The 21,164-nt window shown below is 53.4% G+C and overlaps 1 protein-coding gene across 4 annotated transcripts in view; it reads right to left on the bottom strand.

Moving 5' to 3' along the window:
* The window catches only part of ADAMTS14 (ADAM metallopeptidase with thrombospondin type 1 motif 14), an 87,633-nt gene that overhangs the window by 10,011 nt on the left and 56,458 nt on the right, over positions 1 to 21,164 (bottom strand). For 3 of the 4 annotated variants that reach the window (XM_010339289.3, XM_010339288.3, XM_003928632.4), the window contains exons 8-19: positions 20,314 to 20,457; positions 19,066 to 19,198; positions 18,352 to 18,465; positions 15,810 to 15,958; positions 13,702 to 13,877; positions 11,351 to 11,484; positions 10,835 to 10,958; positions 9,722 to 9,802; positions 4,877 to 5,040; positions 3,208 to 3,376; positions 2,606 to 2,738; positions 765 to 972 (exon numbers count right to left, since the gene is read on the bottom strand). In XM_010339289.3, coding sequence (XP_010337591.3) covers positions 765 to 972; positions 2,606 to 2,738; positions 3,208 to 3,376; positions 4,877 to 5,040; positions 9,722 to 9,802; positions 10,835 to 10,958; positions 11,351 to 11,484; positions 13,702 to 13,877; positions 15,810 to 15,958; positions 18,352 to 18,465; positions 19,066 to 19,198; positions 20,314 to 20,457 — 1,729 coding nt within the window. Of the gene's footprint in view, positions 1 to 764; positions 973 to 2,567; positions 2,739 to 3,207; positions 3,377 to 4,876; positions 5,041 to 9,721; positions 9,803 to 10,834; positions 10,959 to 11,350; positions 11,485 to 13,701; positions 13,878 to 15,809; positions 15,959 to 18,351; positions 18,466 to 19,065; positions 19,199 to 20,313; positions 20,458 to 21,164 lie in introns of those variants that run through there. The other variant, XM_039478388.2, reaches the window with a different exon arrangement.

Genomic DNA, 21,164 nt, shown 5'->3' with positions numbered 1-21,164 from the left:
AGTGATCTTTACAAACTGAAATTAGAGCTCGTATTGCCCTGGGTTCCCATTGCTCTTAGAATAAATGCAAACTCGTTGCAAAGCCCTGTAGCATGGACCCCCTACCCCTCTATCACCACCTGCCTCCCCAGTGTTATCTGGAAGCCCCTATCCCTCCCAGCCCCACTGTCCTTTTGGTTTCTGGAACTCTGTAAGATTGTTCCTGCTTTGGTCTCTTCCTGTAGCTTGTCCCTCAGGTCTCAGCTTGAGCAACACCTTCTCGGGGAAGCTGTCTGACCACCCTCCATCCTCCACCACATTGCCCCGCTACACCCCACCCAGCTCCGACTGCAGTCTGTCAGTGCTTAGCCGTGGGTTGATGGTCTAATACGTCTCCCTCACAGGACTGTGGGCTGCATGAGGGCAAGACTCAGCTCTGTCTGGTTGATGCTGGGTTTCCACATTCTTAGTACAAGGTCTGGCACATAGCTAGTGCTCAGCAAATATTTCTGGAATGCAAGAGTGTACTTCAGTCTGCTCATCTGGGGCACAGGGACATGAACCCATGCCTTCTGGCATTGTATGAAGCTTACTGGTGGTAATGAATGAACGCAAAGGCCTAACACAGACTCACAGGGTGCACGGGAGCTATTCTTTAAGAAAAACTAGATTCCCCGTAGGGGGAGCAATTCAGCCAGAAACTCTCTTGCCTGCAGGGAGCAACAAAAAAATCCGTCAGACCCACCTCCTCCCCAAGCCCCTCCCACCTCCTGAGGACAAGTCACCTGGGACCAGGCTCCCAGCCGCCACTGGGCTGGGCAGGGCACACGGAAACAGGGCCGTCGGGCCTCAGGCCGGTCCCCGGAGCAGGCTTTGGCCGGCATGACCTTGTGGGTTCCATTGGAAAGGGGCAGCAGGCACTGTACCCCCCGTGTCTGCACCCCCAGCTTCCCACAGCTCCGGCTGCAGGCGCCCCACTCCTCTGTCACCCACCTGGAAACAGAGTGAGAGGAAAGGAGCTGAGACCAAGAGGACACATCATCCCAGGGGACACTTCCCATCCCCAGACAGCTACAAGCAGGAGCCAGAGAGGGGATTTGGGCTTCAGAATGTTTGAGGCCTAGGACAACTGTCCACTTGGCTCTGCAGCTCCCCGGCTATGTGACCTCGGGGAGGGCACTCTTCCCTCCTGCTATGTCTCATCTGAAAAGCAGGTATGATGCGTATTTAAATTCTAGCACCCTGCATGTTCTTGGGCAAGCTATTAGCCCTCTAAGCCTCAGGCTTCAGTTACCCCATCTTTACATCACGATCACTTCAAAGCCTCATACACAGTTGAGTGCATACTGGTGCAGGCTCTGTCCTGGGTGCTGAGAAACATCAGAGCACAAAACAGATCAAAGCCACGCTTTCATGGTAGATCCCCCAACCTCCAGGGGCTCCTAGGACAAGAGCACTGTTACTGTCACCACCATCACCCACAGAGCTTCAGCACCGAGTAGCTATGCTGGTGGCCTGCAAGTGTCTTTTATCCACAGAGCAACTTCCAACAGCACCTTAAGCACATGCCCACTGGGTGCGCTAGAGGAAACAAAACTGCTCTGGTGGGGATGGAGGGAGGGAGAGCCCCAACCCCTGCTCCTCCACTTTTAGCAAACCAGGGCACTTCCAGGCAGGTTTCCCAAGTCAACCTCTTCCTTAAAACCCCAAAGGGGTTGGGGTTGGGGGACCCCTGCCAGGCAGAGCCCAGGCAGAGCTAAGCCTGCATGCTCTGTGACCACAGGCATTTTTGGGAAAAGCAGTCTGAATAACAGTACAAAGGAATGAGCAAAGGAGAAGTACAGAGGGCTGGTAATGAAGCCGTCTTGGGCAGAGAAGGAACTGGGTATCATGGCCTGGCCTGGGCACAGACAGGGAGGCCACAGCAGCCTCCAGTGCTGGCTATCAGTTCCCGCCCCGGCCCCTGATCATATCAGGGTTCCCTGGGGTTCCCCCAGCCCAAGGGAACAGCTGATGAGGTCCAGGCAGCACCCTGCCCCTAGCAGGGAGGACTCCTGGAGAAGCAGGAAGATGGAAAAAGCCCTCTGTGGATTTCTCCCAGCCAGCTGCTCTCAGCCTTGGTCTGCCTGGGGTGTACTAGGGAAGCCTGGTGGAAACTGAGGCGGCCTTGGCGCTGGCTCTGCAACAGGTTCAGAGGCCTGGCCGTGAGTCCTCCAACAGGCACAGCTCTCTCCTCTCCCCAAAGGCTCTTGTCCAAATAATCCCAGGGTCATCCTTGTGCTCAGAAGAGCATGTAGACTCAAGCCAGGAAATCCCAATTAGGGGCTGGATCATGGCTTGGGGCTGGCAGGCTGAGCCGTGTCCCTGGACTCCTGACAATCGGGCCGAGAAGAGGTAGAGGTCAGCATCCTGGCCTGGGCCTGGAGCCCAGAAACACTGAAACCAGTGTGGTCTATACGGTCGTGTCTCCATAACCCAGTGCTGAGGGGAGCAGGCTCATCAGCCATGCTGCCTGGGGCCCAGGCTTGGCATAGAACCAGACTCCCTGTCCCTCCCTGGGAGCACTCACACAGGCTGGGAGCACTCACGCAGGCCAGGAGCACTCAAACAGGCCGGGAGCACTCACGCAGGCTGGGAGCACAGGTGCCGGTTGCAGCGCCGGCGGATGGGCTTGGGTCTCTTCTTGTGGTCACACAGGTGCCGCTGCACCATGTGGTGGTCCCGTCTGCGCCGGCAGCCGTATTTGGTGAACTGGATCCCTGTGGGGTAGGCAGGCTGCCGTGGGTCTGGTCTGGCCAGGCCCTCCATCGCCCTGCTGGGGCCTCAAGGGCAGTACCCGTGGAGCCTTGAGAGCCAATCCCACCTCCCTCTGTGCCTATGCCTCCGCCTGCCCACATCACTTTCTGAAGGATGCCTTCCGGATCAGCTCCATCTAACTGGTGAGAAGGTGGCTTTGGGCAGCTGTCTGTCTCCACAGCTGTCTGTCACCACCCACAGTGGGTGAGCCCTTTTAGGGCAGAGGCTCTGCCCAGATACTGCTCTAGCACCCCCAGCCCCATCCCAAAGGCCCTGCCCAAAATGGGCTTTCACACACTGGAGATCTTCAAGGAGAAACTGAGTCATAAGCAGGGACACATCAAATGGAGACAATGTCAGCCCCCCGACCCCTGCCTCTCGAGAGACCCTAGGCTGCCCTAATAAGGCACCAGCAGGTCAGGGAACTGGTACCTCCTCCACAGGCCTTGCTGCAGGGGGCCCAGCTCTTGAGCGCCCACTCATAGGTGTCTGTCTCCTCCAGGAGTACATTGTTGCTCCCGATGAGGGGCAGCAGGTCCTCATGGATGACGTACTTGTAGGCCAGGCTGCTGCGGGGGCCACCCTCAGCTGGGGGGAGCACCTGAGGGGAGATGGGGACTGGCACAGGACCGGAGAAGCAAGCAAGGCTGGCATGCACTGGGAGGGAGGGGCCAAAGAGAAAGCCTTAGGGTCAGAGCAGAATCTGTGAAAGCTAGGATGAGGTCATGCCAAGCGTGGCTGGGGTGCAGTGGGAGGTTGGATTCAGACCAGCCACCATGGAACAAACTCAGACTGGACACCTGCGTGTGCCAGGCCCAAGAACAGCCAGTTCACCTACGAACGCTCTTCCTTTTCATAGATCTAAGTTCTGACGGGAGAGCAGGGCCACCTGTCTGTCGATCTGTCTGTTCTGCTCATTGCAGCAACCACACTGCCTGGCTCTAGAAGGCAGTTAATAAGGATGCTCTGGATACTAGACCCTCATCAAATATATGACTTGCAAGTATTTCCCCCCATTCTGCAGGTGGTCTTTTCCTTTTCTTAATAATGTCTTTTGATGTACTAAAGTTTTCAATCTTGATGAAGTCCAATTTATGTATTTTTTCTTTTGCTGTGTATGCTTTTAGTTCCTGTCATATCTAAGAATCCAAGGTCATAAAGATTTTCTTCTCTGTTCTTTTCTAAGAGTTATAGGGTTTAAGTTCTTATATCTAGGTCTTTGATCTATTTTGAGTTAATATTTGTGTATGGTGTGAGGAAGGGGTCGAATTTCATTCTTTTGCATGTCGATATCCAGGTGTCCTGGCACCATATTTTGAAGAGACTATTCTTTCCCCATTGAATGCCCTTGGTACACTTGATGAAAATCAGCTGGCCATAGATGTATGGGGGATCAACAAATATAAGGTGAGTCAAAAATATGCGTTGGATTGAATTGATATGCTGACATCAATAGGCCACAGAGCCTGTCCTCCAGGAGCCCCACAGTTGGTGAGGGTAACACCAGGAACAAAGCTCATTCAAGGTATCCTTGCCACCAGCCAGTGCTGAGGGCACCATGGACAGAGCTCCTCATGGTCTGGTCTGCTGGGTTAATCCCTGCTCCACAAGCCCTGGCCCATGCTCTAGGAAGTGGGGTATGGGCAGAGGTGGGTCCCAGTCAGGACAGCAGCCTTGTCCCCTTTTCAAGAGGCTGGAGCCCCTGGTTCAACCGCCTTAAAGGCCCAAGGAAGCTACTCCTGGACTCATTTGCCAGCCATCCTATGATACACCCAGATGTGGGACTATGCCAGGAAGACCCAGCCCTGCCCAACCGCCCTCCACGTTCCATTTCCAAGACTGCCTTAAAGAGAGCAGGCTCCCTGCATGTGGTATCTGGGGTCTGACACTGAGGAGACAACTCTCTTTATTCATCCTCACTTGCCATCCTGCAGGCTTTTAAGCGCAAATGAGGAGCTGACCCCAGGATGGAGGGTGCCTTGCCCTCACCCAGGCTCCTAAAGACACCAGAATGGTGTCATGCCGGCTTGGCAGAAGACGTAGTAAGCTAAGGGGACAAGGGGGATGGGCAGGGGCTGCCACCGAGCACAGTGGGGCTCACCAGGACGGCGATGGCTTCAGGCAGGGGCCCGCCAGTCTTGAGGCTTTCCTTGGCGTCCTCCACTGCATTCTCCCACTCCAGGCCCATGGCAGTGAAGGTCCGGCTTGTGGCTTCCTTGTCCTTGGGGTTGAGGATGAAGCTGCCGGTGACCTGGTTCTTCACCACTGGCCGGTGTGGGGAGAGGGTCACACAGATTTCTACTCCCCTTCACGGGGGTGGGCCATTAATGTGATATTCAAGGCTTTCCAGTGAGCCATCTCGGCTCCTGCCCACCTCCCTTTCTTCCCCACACAAACCCTCCCGAGTCAGACAGGTCAACACACTCCCCGCCACACCCCCAATACACACACACACACACACACACACACACACACACACACACACACTATTGTCGCTGTCTCTGGATCATAGTGCATACCATTCCTCCCACCCTTACTGCCTTCCTTTCTTCCTGTCTAATCTCTACCCATAGTTGAGGCTCAGCATAATCCCCTCTCCTCCAGGGAGCCTTCTTTGGTTACCCAGTCCTCAGGGAATCTGCTCTCCCTAGAATTTCTACAGCAGAGTGTAGAGGTTAAAAGTATGGGCTCTGGAGTCAGATTGATGATGGGGAAACTACTCAACCCTCCCTGTGCTGCCTCAGTTTCACCATTTCGAGAATGGGAATGATAATTGTGCACAGCTCACAGGGCTGCCGCTGCCCCAGGAGGATAATGACAATGCCTGCCTCCCACGACTGAGGCTCTCAGGACAGTGAGGAGAGTTCATAAACATAACCAGCTTGTAAGTAGTGACGCACAGGGGCATTGTTGCTAGACCACCAGAAAAGTGCCGGACTTCTGGCACGACTGTGATTGCAGATGCCACGCCTCGCCCAGAAGCCTTTTGGCTCATCTCCACCTTGGTGTTCTTGGCCCAGCACAGGGCCTGGCAAAGAGGCAGAGATTTTAAAAATCCACAACTGCCTACCCCATAATGTTCCAGTCGGTGAGTAACTCACAACTTGTTACCCAAAGACCCTGAGAGGCAGGTGGGTAGGAGACATGTAGGTCTGACACCGGCCAAGGGCCCTGAGTGGTGCCTTTGGCCACCCTGGACTTCCTAGGACCCAGCAGCCTGAGACTCAAGCCCCTTAGCCAAGTGGGGAGGGCAAAGGCTCCAGAGCCCTGGGATGTCCAGGAGGAGGGGCCCACAGAGCTCCCACCTGGAATAGATTTAAATGGTCATAACTGTCAGATAAGAGCTAAGGATCTGAGAACATTAACCATGTGCCAGTCACTCTGCCGACTGTTTCAGTTCCATCCTTAAAGACATCCTAAGGGCTTGGCTGTTGTTAGTACAGGTGAGGAATCAGCAGCTCCTAGATACACAGTGTCCTGGATACACAGTGAGAGCTGGGCCAGAGCCCAGGCCCCCAGAGAGACAGCAGTAGTGTGGGGGCGGGGTGGGAGGTAGGGAAGGGAAGCAGAAAATGAGGAGCCTCGCCTCTTCCTGGGAGGCTACTGGAGAGATGCCCCTCGCTCCTGCCTCCAGGCCTCACCCTCAGGCTCCCTGATCCCCAGTGGCTCCGGACGGTCTAGACTAATGCTGGGCAGCTCCTCAGGCCACGGGCAGCCTCCAATCCTCCCATTGCCCTTGACCACTCCCGCACCTCATTGTAGCGGAGCCCTGACTATGCACCCTTCATTTCAGACGGTGGTGGGTGGACCATCATAAACTCTCCACTGTCCAGACCCAGTCCCAAATCCAGGCTCCACAACTAACCTGGTCTATACCCAACCTCTCTCTGAGCTTCAGTTTCCTTCAACTGCAAAGCAGGATAACAATATTCCTAGATGGCCATGAGGCTCACTAAACTGAGATAATGCATGAAAAGTGGCAGCTCATGGCCCAGCGCACGGGAGATACTAACAGCATGAGTTCTCCTTCTCTTCCCTACACTTCCTTTTAGAGTCCATGTCCCCAATTCCAGGAGAGTCTAATGACAACGGGCCAAGCCTCTGCCTTCATTGCCAGGGCTACTACCTGTCCCGGGCCTCTACATGTGTCCTGTTGGGAACACACACCCCTACATGGGCATGCACACAGATGCACACACATGCACACACACTCATATATACACATGTTTTCATTGAAGGCCACTGTGCACCTCACACCTGCACAATCACACAACCTGTGCCAACTTCAGAGTTTAGCTCCTGGGCTGCCCCTGCTTCACTCTCCCAACCGGGCTCCCAGGAAAAGTCTAACCCATCAGGGAACTCACCCAATCAACAGGCAAGCAAGCCTGTGCTTGGCCTACCCCGGGTGCTAGCAGGCGCTGCCGTGACCTCTGCAGAAGACTAGTGGGGATCAAAGGACTAGATTTTTGGAGACAGCAGAGGGTAAAAGGGGCTGGCTGAGGCATCCCAGGGCCTGCAAATGTTCTGAAATCATCCCCAGGGAATGTAGTACCAGTGAGCTCCACCTCTTCTTGGAATAGATGCCCTTTCTCTCCTTGTCCCTTCCCTTCCCGAGCCCCTAATTCCAGCACATTCCCCGCAGCCAGGCAGACACAGTGGGCTGGACTTGCCTGAACCGAAGTCCTCTAACCTGGGCTCGCTGTGGTCGTAAGTGGTGACACACAGGGGGCACTATTGTGGTAGAGTGGCATGGCTGGCACGGGAACGGGGCTGGGAGGCAGGACACCTGGGCCAAGACTGGCTCTGCTCGCACCCCTCTTGGATCAATCAGGGCATACAGAGCCCCTCAAGCTACTTTGGGCCTCGGTTTCCCCTTGGGCCAATTGCCTGTTGGGACAATGCCCTTTCAGGTGCCTTCAAGAACAGAAGCTTAGGAACCCCCTGCAGCTGTGCTAAGGGGAGGTGCCAGTGCAGATGTGGTTATCCACATCTGTGGTTATTTTTTGGATAACCTCCAAAAAATGCAAGTTATCCCGGAAACTTTGAAGATATTTACAAATTACTATCTTGCTGATAATCTAAAAATACGAATGGCAGCACTTGTGTGTGATGTGGTTATTTTTTGGATAACCTCCAAAAAATGCAAGTTATCCCGGAAACTTTGAAGATATTTACAAATTACTATCTTGCTGATAATCTAAAAATACGAATGGCAGCACTTGTGTGTGATGTGAGCCTGCCAAGACACACGTGTTTTGTGTTTCCATTTATGATGTAATTGGTGCCAAGCAGTGTGACTTGGCAGACATAATAGGCAAGAGGGGCCTCTGTGACATTTCGAAGGGACATTGTGGCCCGCATGTTCACTGCAAAGGGGTCTGAACACAGATGCCACTGCCCAGTGTGGGAGAGGCAGACTGCTGCCCACCTGCCACTGGGACCCTGCTCTGAACCAGGCTCATGAGGTTTGAACCGAGATATAATTCACACGCCATACAACTCACTCAATTAAGATGTGCGATTCAGTGATTTTTTTTTTTTGAGACACTCCTGCATCAGCCCCATCAAGTAGCTTAGGACTACAGGCATGTGCCACCACACCTAGCTGAACTTTGTATTTTCTTGTAGAGATGGGGTTTTGCCGTGGTCCGTAGGCTGATCTCAAACTTCTAAGCTCAAGTGATCATCCGCCTGCCTTAGCCTCCCAAAGTGTTGGGATTACCGGTGTGAGCCACTGCACCCGGCCTGATTTTTAAGTAGATTCAACCATCACCACTGTCTGATTCCAGAACATTTTCATCACCCCAAAAAGAAACCTGATATCCATTAGTCGTCATGCGTCTTTCCTTCCCCAGCCCCTGGCTGTCACTAATCTATTCTCTCTATGGATTCCCCTCTCTGGAAGTGTCAATTTTTTGACAGCCTAAAACGTAACAAAACATCTCTCACATTATATTAATGTCCTTAATTGGTTAATGTATTGTGGTGTTCTCCTTTTTAAACCAGCCTCGCTTCATAGTTAGGTAACTGGTACAAGCATTAAGGCATTACCTCATTTAGCAGCTTGGTGTTTAAGTATTATTATAATGAGAATAATGTAAGAGCCAGTGCAGAAGACTGCAGAATGACTCTTCCTTCCTCCTATTCCTCTGTGCATGCCCCCTTTGCACTGTAACTTCACCACTTCTACCATCAAAAGTTAATCTATTTTTCTACCCCTTAAATCTGAGCTTGGCCATGTGACTTAGACTAATGGGACATTAGAAAACATGACACAAGCTGTTCCCAAGGACCATGTGACAGACATAATGTGAATAATACTGGGTCAGCCTGGTGAGGACATGGCCCTGGCACCTTCGTGACCCCAGCTAACAGCCAGTACCAACCACCAGACATGTGAGTGAGGCCATCCTAGACCAACCAGCTCCCGGAGACCTGCCAGCTGGGGACATCTGCATGAGTCGGTCCAGGCAGACTCACAGAAGAACCACCCCACAGAGCCCAGCCTAAAGTGATGACCCACAGAACCGTGAGCTAAGAAGTAATTACTGTTTGAAGACACTAAGTTTTGGGAGTGGTGTGTTAGGCAGCAAAAGCTGACTGATACACTATGTGAAAATGGTTTTCCTTTAACAGCCTTCTATGTGCACAAGAAATTATTAACAGTAGTTGCCCCTAGGGAAGAAAACTGTCCCCAGGTTAGTGGGGTAGGAAGGAGACTCTTTTACTAGGTCCACTTTCAGACTTTCTGAAATGTAAACCATGGAATGGGTTACCCATGCAGCATAAATTTAAAAATAAAATGAACAGGGGGTCTCTGCCCATTATTCAAGTTAGTATAATTCCGCTTGAACTAGAATCTGGCCGTCTGCTCTCCCAGTTCCCTCAAATCAGAGGGCAGGCCTAGGGCCCCACTGTCCCCTCCCAGCACCCCAGCACTCACCAATGCGGTGGGGGGACTTCTCCAGTGCCTCAATCTGGATGTGCCTGGCACCCGCCGGGATCTGCACCAGTTTGGCGGCTCCTGCCACACAGGAGGGTCCAGAAGTTGTGGGCATTCTAAGCTGGGGGTCCCACTGCCCAGCAACCCCCACTCTCCCACTGGGTATCCAGGAACATCTCATTTGATCACAGAACCTCTCTGAACCTCTGAATCCTCATTTGTCAACTGAGGATGACGCCTTCTCTATGAGGGTGCCGGGAGGGTGGAATGAGACGTGTCCTGTAAGGGCCTCTGTGTGTGACAGAGCTGCTATTATTTCCCTCTTTCTTGACCCTCTTCCTCTCCTTCTCACTTCTGCCCTTCCCCCCACTTTTTGCTCCTCTGACTCTCTCTCTGTTTCTTCTCACACCTTAAACTACTTGCTACTGATGGGATTTAAATGATAAAGGCCATGAAGACCCTACATGACTATCCTGAGGAAGATCCCACATGGCCCTCCTGATCCAAGGCCTGGAAACAAGGCTTTCTCAGAGCCACCAACCTTCCCCACAACAATCAAAGGTGAGGCAAAGCTGTAACATCTCCCAAGAGGAAATAGGCCCCATTTATACTAAAGTGTGAAGGACTGATATCTGGTCCTTTTGCACAGCAAGTTTGGTCAGATTGGAGGTAGAGAGGAAAGTCAAGAAATTCAAAGATACCAGGAATTCAAAGCAGAAAGTGCTGCAGGTTTAAAGAAAAAAATGAGAAAGGAGAGAGAAAAAGAAGATTATCAGTCCAGTCTTGGCCACACCTTTAGATCTGCCTGACACCTCCCTCCCACCAGTAGCCCCGGGTCTAAGGGATGGCCAAGCTCCCATCACAGCACATTGCCCAGTACGAAAATGCCTCCTGGAGCTCCTGGGCCCCAAATTCAGGGAGGAGCTTGCCTGGAAGATGTGGTGACTGGCTGCAGTGCCTGGCTCACCAGCCTGGTCAGCCCAGGGGGATGGGCCCCGGGGACCCTTCTCCCCATCCCAAGCTATGGCACAGTTCAAGGAGGGAGGGCCCCCCTGAGGAGCAGCCAGATCTCCAGTCAGCCCTCATCATCCCCCCAGTCGCAGCCCGGCTCACCTGCCTGCTTGGAGGCCTTGCCCAGCGTCCCCTTCACAGTCCTGCAGTGGGAGTTGTCACCCCCGCAGACTCCACACTTGTCATCTGCCTTCATGGACCCCACCTCCTTGTCACAGCCAACAGGCTGAGACCAGAGATGAAGTCAGTGGGAGGAGGCACCCCTGGCCCCACTGCCACCCTAGGCTCCATGGGGCTCCCGTTCCCATCCCCAGGCCCTGGCCAGGAGAGGACCTCTGGCCTGAGAGGTGTCCCTGGACAGGATTCTGGCACAAATTCACCATGTGACCTGAGTGAGGTCTTAAACCCGGCGTGGTGGGGATTCTGGCAATCTCCTTCCCCCTCCAACAGGGCTGAGCAGTAAGTGGCCCCTTCCAGCACCCCAGGGCTAAGCTGAGGACCAAAGGGTGTTGGGAGTGGGCCGGCGAGGCAATGCTCATCTTCCCAGGCAGGAGACGCTGCAGAGCAGCCCTCCGGTCTCCCTGTGCCAGCAGTCGGGGTGGCCCGGGATGCACCCACCACACACTCGCCACGTGCACAGATGCTGTACAGGTCCCGGTAGCTGCAGCGTGTCCCATCGTGAACCACTTGGTTCATGAACACCACGTCCCCTGTGTCCGCCGACTGGCAGATCAGCTCACACTTCTGGGCATCTGTAGGGAGAGGGACTAGGCTGAGTCCCCAGCTGGGCTCAGAAAAAATGGCCCAGGACAGATCGGCGTGTGGTCCAGCCAGAAAGCTCTGGGGCCAGCTCGGCAGTCGGGGCAGCACTGGGTGTGGTGCTGGGCTAAAAATCCATGCTGCGTCACTTATTAGCCATGTGACCTTGGGCAGATGCTCCGACCTCTCCCAGTCTCCGTTCCCTATTTTTATTATCCCTAATCAGTAAAATGTACATCAGCTTATTGAAAGAAATCAAATGATAAAGTAGTAATAAGCCAACACTTAGTGAATGCTTACTATGTTCTAGATAGTTCTAAAACCTTCACATGCCCTTAAAATACAGCTTTAATGGCTTTTCGTGAATTAACTCATTTAACCCTCTCAACACCTCAATGAGATAGGTGCTAGCATTACAGAGGAGGAAACTGAGGAACAGGGAGGTTAAGAAACTTGCTTAAGTCCACAGGGCCACATGGTAAGTGTTTCGGCCTGAATTCTAACCTAAGCAGTCTGGCTAGAGTCTTGCTCTGACCCCTATAAAACTTCACTGTGCACACGTATGACATGTGTCTTAGCATGTTTGTAAACATTAGAAGGCTGTGTGAAAATAAGGCAGAAAAGAGGTATCTGGGTTTGCAAAATGGAGGAACAGTCAGGGAGAAAGAGAGCCCCTTCTGGTCTTAACAATTAAATGCTTTCTTCTTTATGTGGGCTATAGATGTCCTAAAAAGGAGGTTCCAGAGAACATATAAACACTCGCCGTGCTTCTTAGAAAAACGGAGGTTGGGGGCTTAGCTAACTTCCTGGAATTCGTCTAACAGTCCTGGGAAAAGCCCAAAGCCCAGCTGCCCCACGAGCCTCCCAGCCCCTCCCCTCCCCAGTGCTGTGGTTGCTGCTTTGGTTTCTGAATGGATCTGGAAGGCTTTCAAAGCAAGCTTTCCTCAGCCAATGCCTAAGGAACCTGCTTGGCTCTGCACTGGTCCCTGTGCTTCCAGGACAGCTGGTGACTCCTTGTCTCCAGCATCGAGGACTCAAGTCCGGAGCCACAACCTCCAAGAACACTTTGAATTTCATGCACAGGAAGCAGATTCTTGGAGGGACCTGGGTCTAGGGGGGGCTCCAACCCAGGACAGGCAGGATCCTGACCCAGGCAGGCAGCTTTCTGGGTAGCAACAGAAGCCAGCCAACACTGCCAAGGGAGTGGTGAGCTCCCCGGAATGGGAGGAATCCAAGCAGAGAGAAGACACCCACTGCGGGGTTGCTTGGAAGGAATCTGGCCATGACAGGCCTGAGGTCTCTTCCAACCTGAAGCATCTGTCATTCTAGACCAGAGCTGAAGAGCTGATGGTCCTGGGAGGAAAGCCTGTCCTGATGGGAGCTGTCTGGGCCAAGGATTGTGTGATGGAGAATGAGCGTCAGTCCATGGAGGACCCACGGAGAGGCTGGCAGGGGAAGGCTGGAATCAGAGGACCATTGAGGGCTCCTCCAGCTGAGGCTCTGACTTGCCACGAATCCTAACCCTTCACTGGATGCTCTGCTGCTATGAAGCCATCACTGGAAACGCTCAAAAACAGATGGGAACTGGTACCACTATGGTCCCAAAATTCAGACTCTTTACGTGAGTCTAGAAGCCTGTGTCTGTCCCAGGGCAGCCTAGAGAGTCAATATGAAGATCCCACCAGCTCCCATCTGCCTGCCTTCTAATATCATTTCAGTGACTCTGCTGAAACCACAGGCCAATCAGTAAAACCTAAAAACACAGCACGTGATAGGACTGAGCTCCTCAGGACACTGGCCACGTGATGGGAAGTGTGCCTGCACCTGTATGATTCTTTTCCCTACAGGTAAGGACCGAAGACAGAAAGGGAGGCAACCCTAACAGCCAACACTGCTGCTGGCCATGGCAACACCTGTGCGTGAAGTGTCCCTTCCTCAAGACACTGTCCTTGCATCTGCCAGAAAACTGTTATCAGAAGTACACAAATCAGGGATGGCCTTGATGGGGATGATGACCCCGGAAGTATGCAATGCGCAGACCTGCACAAGGGTACATGGTGAGCCTGCTGACTGCAGTGTCCCTTTTGGCCACCCCCATGGTCCCTCCACCTTCACTGGAGAGTGTGGGGGTGGGAGGCCCTGCCTGGGCACACACAACCCCAGCAGATGCCCAAGGACATGGGGTGGGAGGGGGAGCGGGACCCGCTCACCGTCCTCAGGCTCGTAGGGCATCCAGCTGTGCTTGGCGTTCTGGTGCACGTAGTAGGAGTTGCGCTTGGCACACTGCTGGGCCCGGAAGTCCTCGTAGGGCCCAGGGCACTCCTCACTGTTGCAGACCTGGTACTCGAACATGGGCCCTAAGCACGGGCGGCCTCCATAGGCTGGGCTGGGACAGGCACAGAGAGATGAGTGACTTTGCTGGCTGGGAAGGCTGGGAGGGTCAGGCTTCCCACACAGCCACCAGGAGCAGCTTAGCCATTCACAACAGCATGACAAGGGGTTCTACTGCCATAAACCAGAGAATAGTTCCCAGGGGATGGGGCTGTGGGGCTCAGCCTTCCAGATCCCTCTTCCTCCCAGACCGCTCTACCCTTCAGACACACAGCATCTATTCCACGGTGAGTGTGAGACAGACAGATGTACAGACTGACACAGGGACTGACTAACCCTCTCCAGCTGGGCTGAAAGAGAAATCCCTCTTACTCATCTATGTGGGTGCCTTCAACTGTTTCGCAGGCCCTGGCATAAAGCAGGTCCCCGTAAACGACTCAGCCACTCCCATCTGCATCCACGTCCTCTTAACATCGTTATAAACTAAGGAGTGGTAAAAGAAACTTGGATTTGGAATCACAAGAGCTGGCTTCCAAGTCCTGACCATGCAACCTTGGCGAAGCCACTTAGCCTTGCTGTGGCTTAATTTCCCCTTGAAAACAGGGACTCTAAGCCCTCTTATTTTATACACCTCCTGGTGTGTCTGTGAAGAATAGTGAGAACATGTATTTTGTGGTAATCTATGCTTTCTTCTCCAGTAAGTCAAGAGGATTGGGTAAGACTTGACACAAAGCATCCAAGTGCTGGGGTTAATAGTACCCTACTCACAGCCATGCGGGAGAATTGCATAGCTTTTTGTACCTAAGTGCTTAGCATGCCACCTAGCACAAAGTGCCCGACACACTATAATAATGATGATAACAGCAGCTGTCTTTTATTAAGGATTTGTGTGAGCATGCTGCTGAGAGCACACATTTTATTTAAGTCCCATAAAATAAAAATAGTTATTACAGAGGAGATCAATAAATGGTAGCCTTGATACCAATTATAGCAAGGGGTAACTGTCAGTCATGCCTGCAAGGTGATTTACTCAGAACAGGGACCCCTGGGCTTTTCTACAACCACAGTCTTTGTATTCCCAGCAGATGAAAGCTACATGGCAGTCCACCTTGGCTTGTGTGTGTAGAAGGTCAATATAGCCATCTGTGTAACTATACGGCTATATTGTCTAAAACGAAGGAACAGCTGCTTCAATAGGAAGTGAGTTTCCCATGCCTAGAGATCAATAACAGTATGAATTACCACTCCTGAGGACACCAGAGCCACTGTGACCCTACAGCTGAGTCTGCACTATACCCCTCAGCCCTGTGAGGGGTCAGGCCAGGCCCTGTCATTGTGGGGGTTCAGAACCTCTGCATTACTAGAGCCAGCCAGCCATGGCTTGTCCTCATCTCTCATGATGCTGTTCTAAACAGGCTGCTTCAGCTTGGAGATGGAGATGGAGATGGAGTGGTGGGGAAGATCCCCACCGAGGGGATAAGCAGGGAAAACGGACATCTCCCCCAGAATGCTAAAACTTGGGGAGTGGGGAAGAGGGGAAGGAGCTCTGATGTTAGAAGGAGGTAAGTTAAGAAAACTTAAAGGGAGGTTTTCTCCATGTGGTAGAAAACAAAGTTAGGGAATTGATTCTCCCAACAAAGAGCTTAGATCAGTGTTTCTCAAAGTTTAGCCAGAGGGTCAGGATTATGAGAGGGCTTGTTACACGCATGAAGAAGTAGGACCACCCAGACTCTGGGGACTCTTCTGCACATGAGCTTGAGAACCACTGGTTCCGACAAATGCAAAGAAGGCAGACCTGAGGGTCCTTAGTGGATGCAGGTAGGAGTGATCTGCCTCCACAAACAATTCTGTGTCCTCATGCATTAGCACACACAACCCCCTACAGGGTCCTTCTCTCCTGCACTGTCTTCCCAGTGCCATCCCCTCCAAGCCCCTCAGCCCTGAGGAGGGGCTCCCTGCCCTGCCCACCCCAGCCAAGCACACTCACGGGGGGTTGTTGCAGCTCCGGCTGCGGGATCGCACCCCGCCCCCACATGACCGCGAACATGACCCAAACTTGGTCCAGGAGCTCCAGCCTCCATCTTGGCCGTATGTCTGCTCCGGGGACTTCCAGATGCAGTGACCTTTGAAGCACCACTGGGGCAGAGCAAAGGGCGTGAGGTCACCCTGGGCTGCTGGTGCTCCTGAGCCCGCCCTGGAGGGTGTCCAACTGGGCACATGGCTCAGATGGTGGGCACCATGGGGGAGACAGAGAAAGGGATGGTAAGATCATGAGCCTGGGTTGAGGCAGAGTCCCACCCCCAGCATGGGCTGAGCAGCCTTAGACGAAGGGCTTGCCTTTCTGGGCCTGCTCCTCAACTGGACAACATGGGAAACTGCACCTGCTCATAGCATCCGATGAGATCATGCCCAGTACACAAAGCCAGAAACGGCAGATCTTATGATGAGCAATGATAATAAATGGGCAATTATTTGCACACCTGGGAGTAATAAAGGGCTGAAAGGGGAGAGAAGACACAATCTTCTCACACTAGCTAGAGTTGCTCTTGGCTCTGTATCTTAAAATCACCTTCCAGGGATCATGAGATGTGCTTCTGGGAGGCAGGCCAGCCATGTGGGGAGGTCCGTGAGTTGGAAAGAGTGTACGCATGAAGTCAGAGATTCCTGGGTTTGAATTCCAGCTCAGCAGTACTAGCTATGTGCAGCTACTTTAGCTTGCTGAGGCTCAGTTTAGCCACCTGTTAAGTGGGACTGCTCTACCATCTCTATAGGCCCTGGCACAGGGCCAGGCAATAAGGGAGGGCTCAGCTAGAGGCAACTCCCTTCCCTTTTCCTGTAGGGTGGCATGAAAAAGGTACACAAAGCTCTCTGGGCAAAGTTAGTCTCCCAAGGGTTCTCAACCTTGGAATCACCTGGGGGAGATTTTACAACTTCAGAGGCCTGATCTTCACCCCAGAACAACTGAGTCAGAATCACTAGGGGTAGGAACTTTTGGAGGAAGTATAATGAGGCATAATTTACATACTATAGAGTTCACTCCAAGTGTACATTGCAACGATTTTTCATAAATTTGCACAGGTATCCAATCGTCACCACAATCCAATTTGAGAATATTTTTATCACCCCAAAAATATCCTCTATGCCCATCTGCAGTCACTCTTTGTTCTTTGGAAGGGGTTTTAAAGCTCCCAGGATGATTCCAATATGCAGCCCAGACTGAGAACTACTGATGAACTGTCTTGTGAAATTGTGACTGGGGAGGGTCTGAAACTTTGAAAACACCTGGGAAAACTGAAGAAGTGGAAAGACCTGAAACAGCTCGAACCCATGAAGGACCTGCCAGGCCATGGGAAGCTCCATCCACGTGTGATGGAACAAGCCCAGAGCTGCTCAGCAGGACAGGTATGAATAGGAGGAGCCTGGCGGCTGGGCACAGTGGCTCACACCTGTAATCCCAGCACTTTGGGAGGCTGAGGCAGGCGGATCACAAGGTCAGGAGCTTGATACCATCCTAGCCAACAAAGTGAAACCCCGTGTCTACTAAAAATACAAAAATTAGCTAGGCATGGTGGCGTGTGCCTGTAGTCCCAGCTACTCGGGAGGCTGAGGCAGGAGAATCGCTTGAACATGGGAGGTGGAGGTTGCAGTGAGCCAAGATCGTGCCACTGCACTTCAGTCTGGGCAACAGATTGAGACTCTGTTTCAAAAAAAAAAAAAGAAGCAGCAGCCTGGCTAGGGGCAGGAGGCAGGGGGCAGGCTGGTGGGGTGGCTGCTGCAGCAGGGCTCCTGCTAATGCTGAGGAAGCACCTCTCTTAGCACCTGGCTTCTTCCCTCCTCCCTCATGTGCGTTGACACGAGTCAGTAACCTCAGAACAACCCTGAGGTTGGTCAGGTGTTGGTGGTCAGAAAAGTTCAATGAACGGTCCAAGGTCACCACAGTGACCAGGGGCAGTGCTGGCAACAGAGCAGAGCTGGGTTTCAGACCCAGCCACAGGGTCCCCCAGGCAAACGAAGCCCTGGCACCCACACATGCATGAGGGAGCAAACACGGGCCATTCATGAAGGTTGGTATGGGGAAGAACACGGGTGTCTCTTGCTCAACAGAGACAGCTTGGGAGTGGAGGAGTAGGCAGGACACACAGAGCCTTCCCCGCATCCCTTCTGTACTAATCACTCCCCCTGGGACCCCAACAAGTTCCTTAATTAACCTGCCTGGGCCTCAGTCTTCTCATCTGTAAAATGGAAGTAAGCCTTCCTGTCAGATGGGCTAGGAGAGCATGCTACCCTCAGCTAATTACAGAGACAAAGTGCTGTGGTCTGGGAGAGAAGGGTGTGAGTTTATGGGAAGATGCCATGTGTATTCACCTGCACACTGGGCTCACCCCTGTCCTTTAGCACCACCCCCCCACTCGTATAAGCACTTGGAGGGAGGGGCCAGGGTTCAGGGTTCCCCCTGGGATGTGCCCTCATGCCAGTGATGGATGCCCTGCACCCCAGGGAGGCCATCCTGCTGCACACCCCACAGGTACCTTGCCGGGTGCACACTCGGTCCCATCCAGTGGGGGCCCCTTCTTGGTCTTGCAGAAGTAGGGGTTGTCAGGGTGGCTGCACCACAGCTGCTTGCAGGGCTCAAAGGTCCTGAACTGCATGGCAAGGGAAGCGGGTCACCGGGCCGGACTGGCTCTTTGTCCAAGGAACAAAGGTCAGTAATGGAGAGAAAAGAGGGTGTGATGGGTGCAGGCACCCAGGGCACTGCAGGGCAGGCAGCCAAAGCCTCTTTCCTGCTTCAAGTTCAACTTGACCCCAAGTGCCAGCAGCCTCCAGGGGACCCCTCATTTCTCCAGGGCACTGAGAAAGAGCCCAGCCATGGCCCGCACTCTCACTGTTCTCTCTCCAAGGCCTCCCTCCCCCACTTCACAGAGGCCATTTGTCACTGAGCTGGGACTAGGGATTGAGGCTCTGGGAGGTCTGGGTTCACATCGGAAACCTGGGCTCCTTTGCAGATAAGCTCCCCAGGGAAGGAGCCCAGCCAGGCTCCCGTCAGGTACCCACCCTCTCTGCTCTGCTTTCCCACCTTTCCCAGGGCTAATGCATTCCCCAGCCACTGCGCACACTTGCCCCCACAGGTGTCCACTCTCATCCCTGCATGGTGGCTGGCACTGTGTCTGCTGGCCCATCACCAGGCCCACTGAAGGACACTGCCCTTGCACCCACCACCTGGCAGAGGCCAGATAGGTACTCACTGCCAAGCAGGTCTGGTATCCACTGCCGAAGTCAAAGCGGCACTGCTCATCCATTGAGTAGTTGATCCCAGGCAGCTCTGGGGGCTGGGGCCAGGCAGGATCAAAGGGGTCATCGAGGAGGCAGTCGTAGGAGCTGCCGGCGGAGACAAGGAAGGTGAGTCAGGCTGACAGCAGGAAGTCCCAGGCTTTCCCTTCCCAGGAGCCGGGGTTTTTGTGAGCAAGGTCTGCAGGAATCTGCACCCGCTTTCCTGTGCCCAGCACTGCCCCTTCATGGAGGAGGGGCTGCCCTGAGCATCCCCCTCGCTGAGGACCTCGCTCCCACCAGTGACTGTGTCTGGAAGGGCTTCATTTGCAGCCGAAGGTAAGGGTACCCAGACTGAGATTAGATACTCAGCTTGCAGGTGAATTAGGTCAGTTTTGCCCACCTTAGAGGGACATGTCATGGCCAAGACCAATGATTGATTCATGGACAATTTGAGGACTCACTCTGTACTGAAAGAAGAAAAACCAGCCTACCCTGCAGGATGAACCCTGGGTGAGCTGCCCTGCCCAGCTCCTGCGTGGCACTAGTGACTATATCTCTGCCTCCACCTGCCCCCATCCAAATCCACTTGGCCTCCCATTCTCAGGCCTTGAGCTCTGGAGTCTAACACTTGTTCTGTACCTGAAGATCCCTGAAGACCCAGGAGCTGACCAGCCAGGCCTTGCTGCTGGGTCCAAGAATGGGAGTGAGGAGAGGAGGGAGCTCCCTCCTGAGCATGCTCATTTCCCTAGAGTCCAGGAGAAGGTCACAGTGGCACTGTTCATCCACTGAGAAGTCGGCCTTGGGTAGCTCTGGGGGCTGGGACCAGGTAACCTCAAAGGGATTGTTAGAAGCCCCTGGGTTTAGAGTCCCCGCCTCAGCCCAGTGGCTCCTAACCTTCGGCATGTGCAAGGATCACCTGCAATGCTTGATAAATCCAGATTCCTAGACCCAACCTCAGCAGAATCTAACTTACCATCTTCCGTCAGCCAGGGGGTCTGCATGTATAATGAGAATTCTATGTAAGTGGTCACCTGAACACATTCTGAAACACTAGGCTGTGATGCTTCTGGGGTACGTTTTAGGCCAGGTTCGGTGGGGAGGTGAGATGCATCACAGAATAGTGAAGCCAGGGAAGACAGGGAAGACAGCCAGCTGTGTGACGTCTGCTCAGAGTGGCAGACCACACACTCCCTATCCCAGCTCTGGGGGCAAGAATGACCTACGGGAGGTAGCGGCTGAGCTCCAGCTTGCTGCAGCGGGACCAATGGAAGCGGTGGAAGGCAGCCTGCACCAGGGGCGCCATGACACTGCCCAGGCTGGTCTCGTCTGCGCAGCCATTCCCCTGACCGTCATGCTCCATGCCAAGCCTGGAATGGGGAAGACAGAGGAGTCCTGAGACACCACAGTGGACCTGCCCCTGGGAAGGCAGGCAGGCAGGCCAGCAGCGAGAGACCCTGTCCTGACTCAGAGTTCAGATTGCTCTTCCTGGCCTCAGTTTCCTAACCATGCAGCCAGATGACCAACTCTCTCTCCAAGGCTGCTCCAACTAGGATCAGGCTCATTCTGCCCTCCAAGCCTTCGCTCCTGCTGTTCACCACTCCCAAACACCCACCCCTTCCCTGAGCTCCACCCATGTTCTTGCAGCTTCCAAGGCCCGAACAAGCCCCACCTGGCCACTGGTCCTAGCTGACCCACCCGTGGAGGCTGACCTCCACAGCAGGAGCCACCTATCCCACCATTAAAAACTCACAGCCATTTGCTGACTTCCCACCAAGCGCCTTTGATTGCAAAGACCAGGTTTTATTCAACTCAACTCAACCTGGTTTCTTGAGCCCCCTGTGGTAGGTACCTGCCTCTTAAGCCTTTCTAAGAACCTGCAAGGCTGGGCACAGAGCTTGGCACATGATAGGCACCTACCATAATAATAGCTTAAATTTAAAAGTTTGCTCTTCACAGTTAGTCATTAATGCCAAATCCTAACAAGTCTAAGTTCTCAGTCACTCCCAGGTGGCTGCATCTGGCTTTGACTGCTGGGCAAATACACGGGGCTATAAGCTTGACCTCGTGTCTCCAC

The sequence above is a fragment of the Saimiri boliviensis genome, chromosome 12, assembly GCF_048565385.1.
Source record: "Saimiri boliviensis isolate mSaiBol1 chromosome 12, mSaiBol1.pri, whole genome shotgun sequence".
NCBI lineage: Eukaryota > Metazoa > Chordata > Mammalia > Primates > Cebidae > Saimiri > Saimiri boliviensis.
Note: the sequence above shows the minus strand (reverse complement) of the source record. Positions and strands in the feature narration are given on the sequence as shown.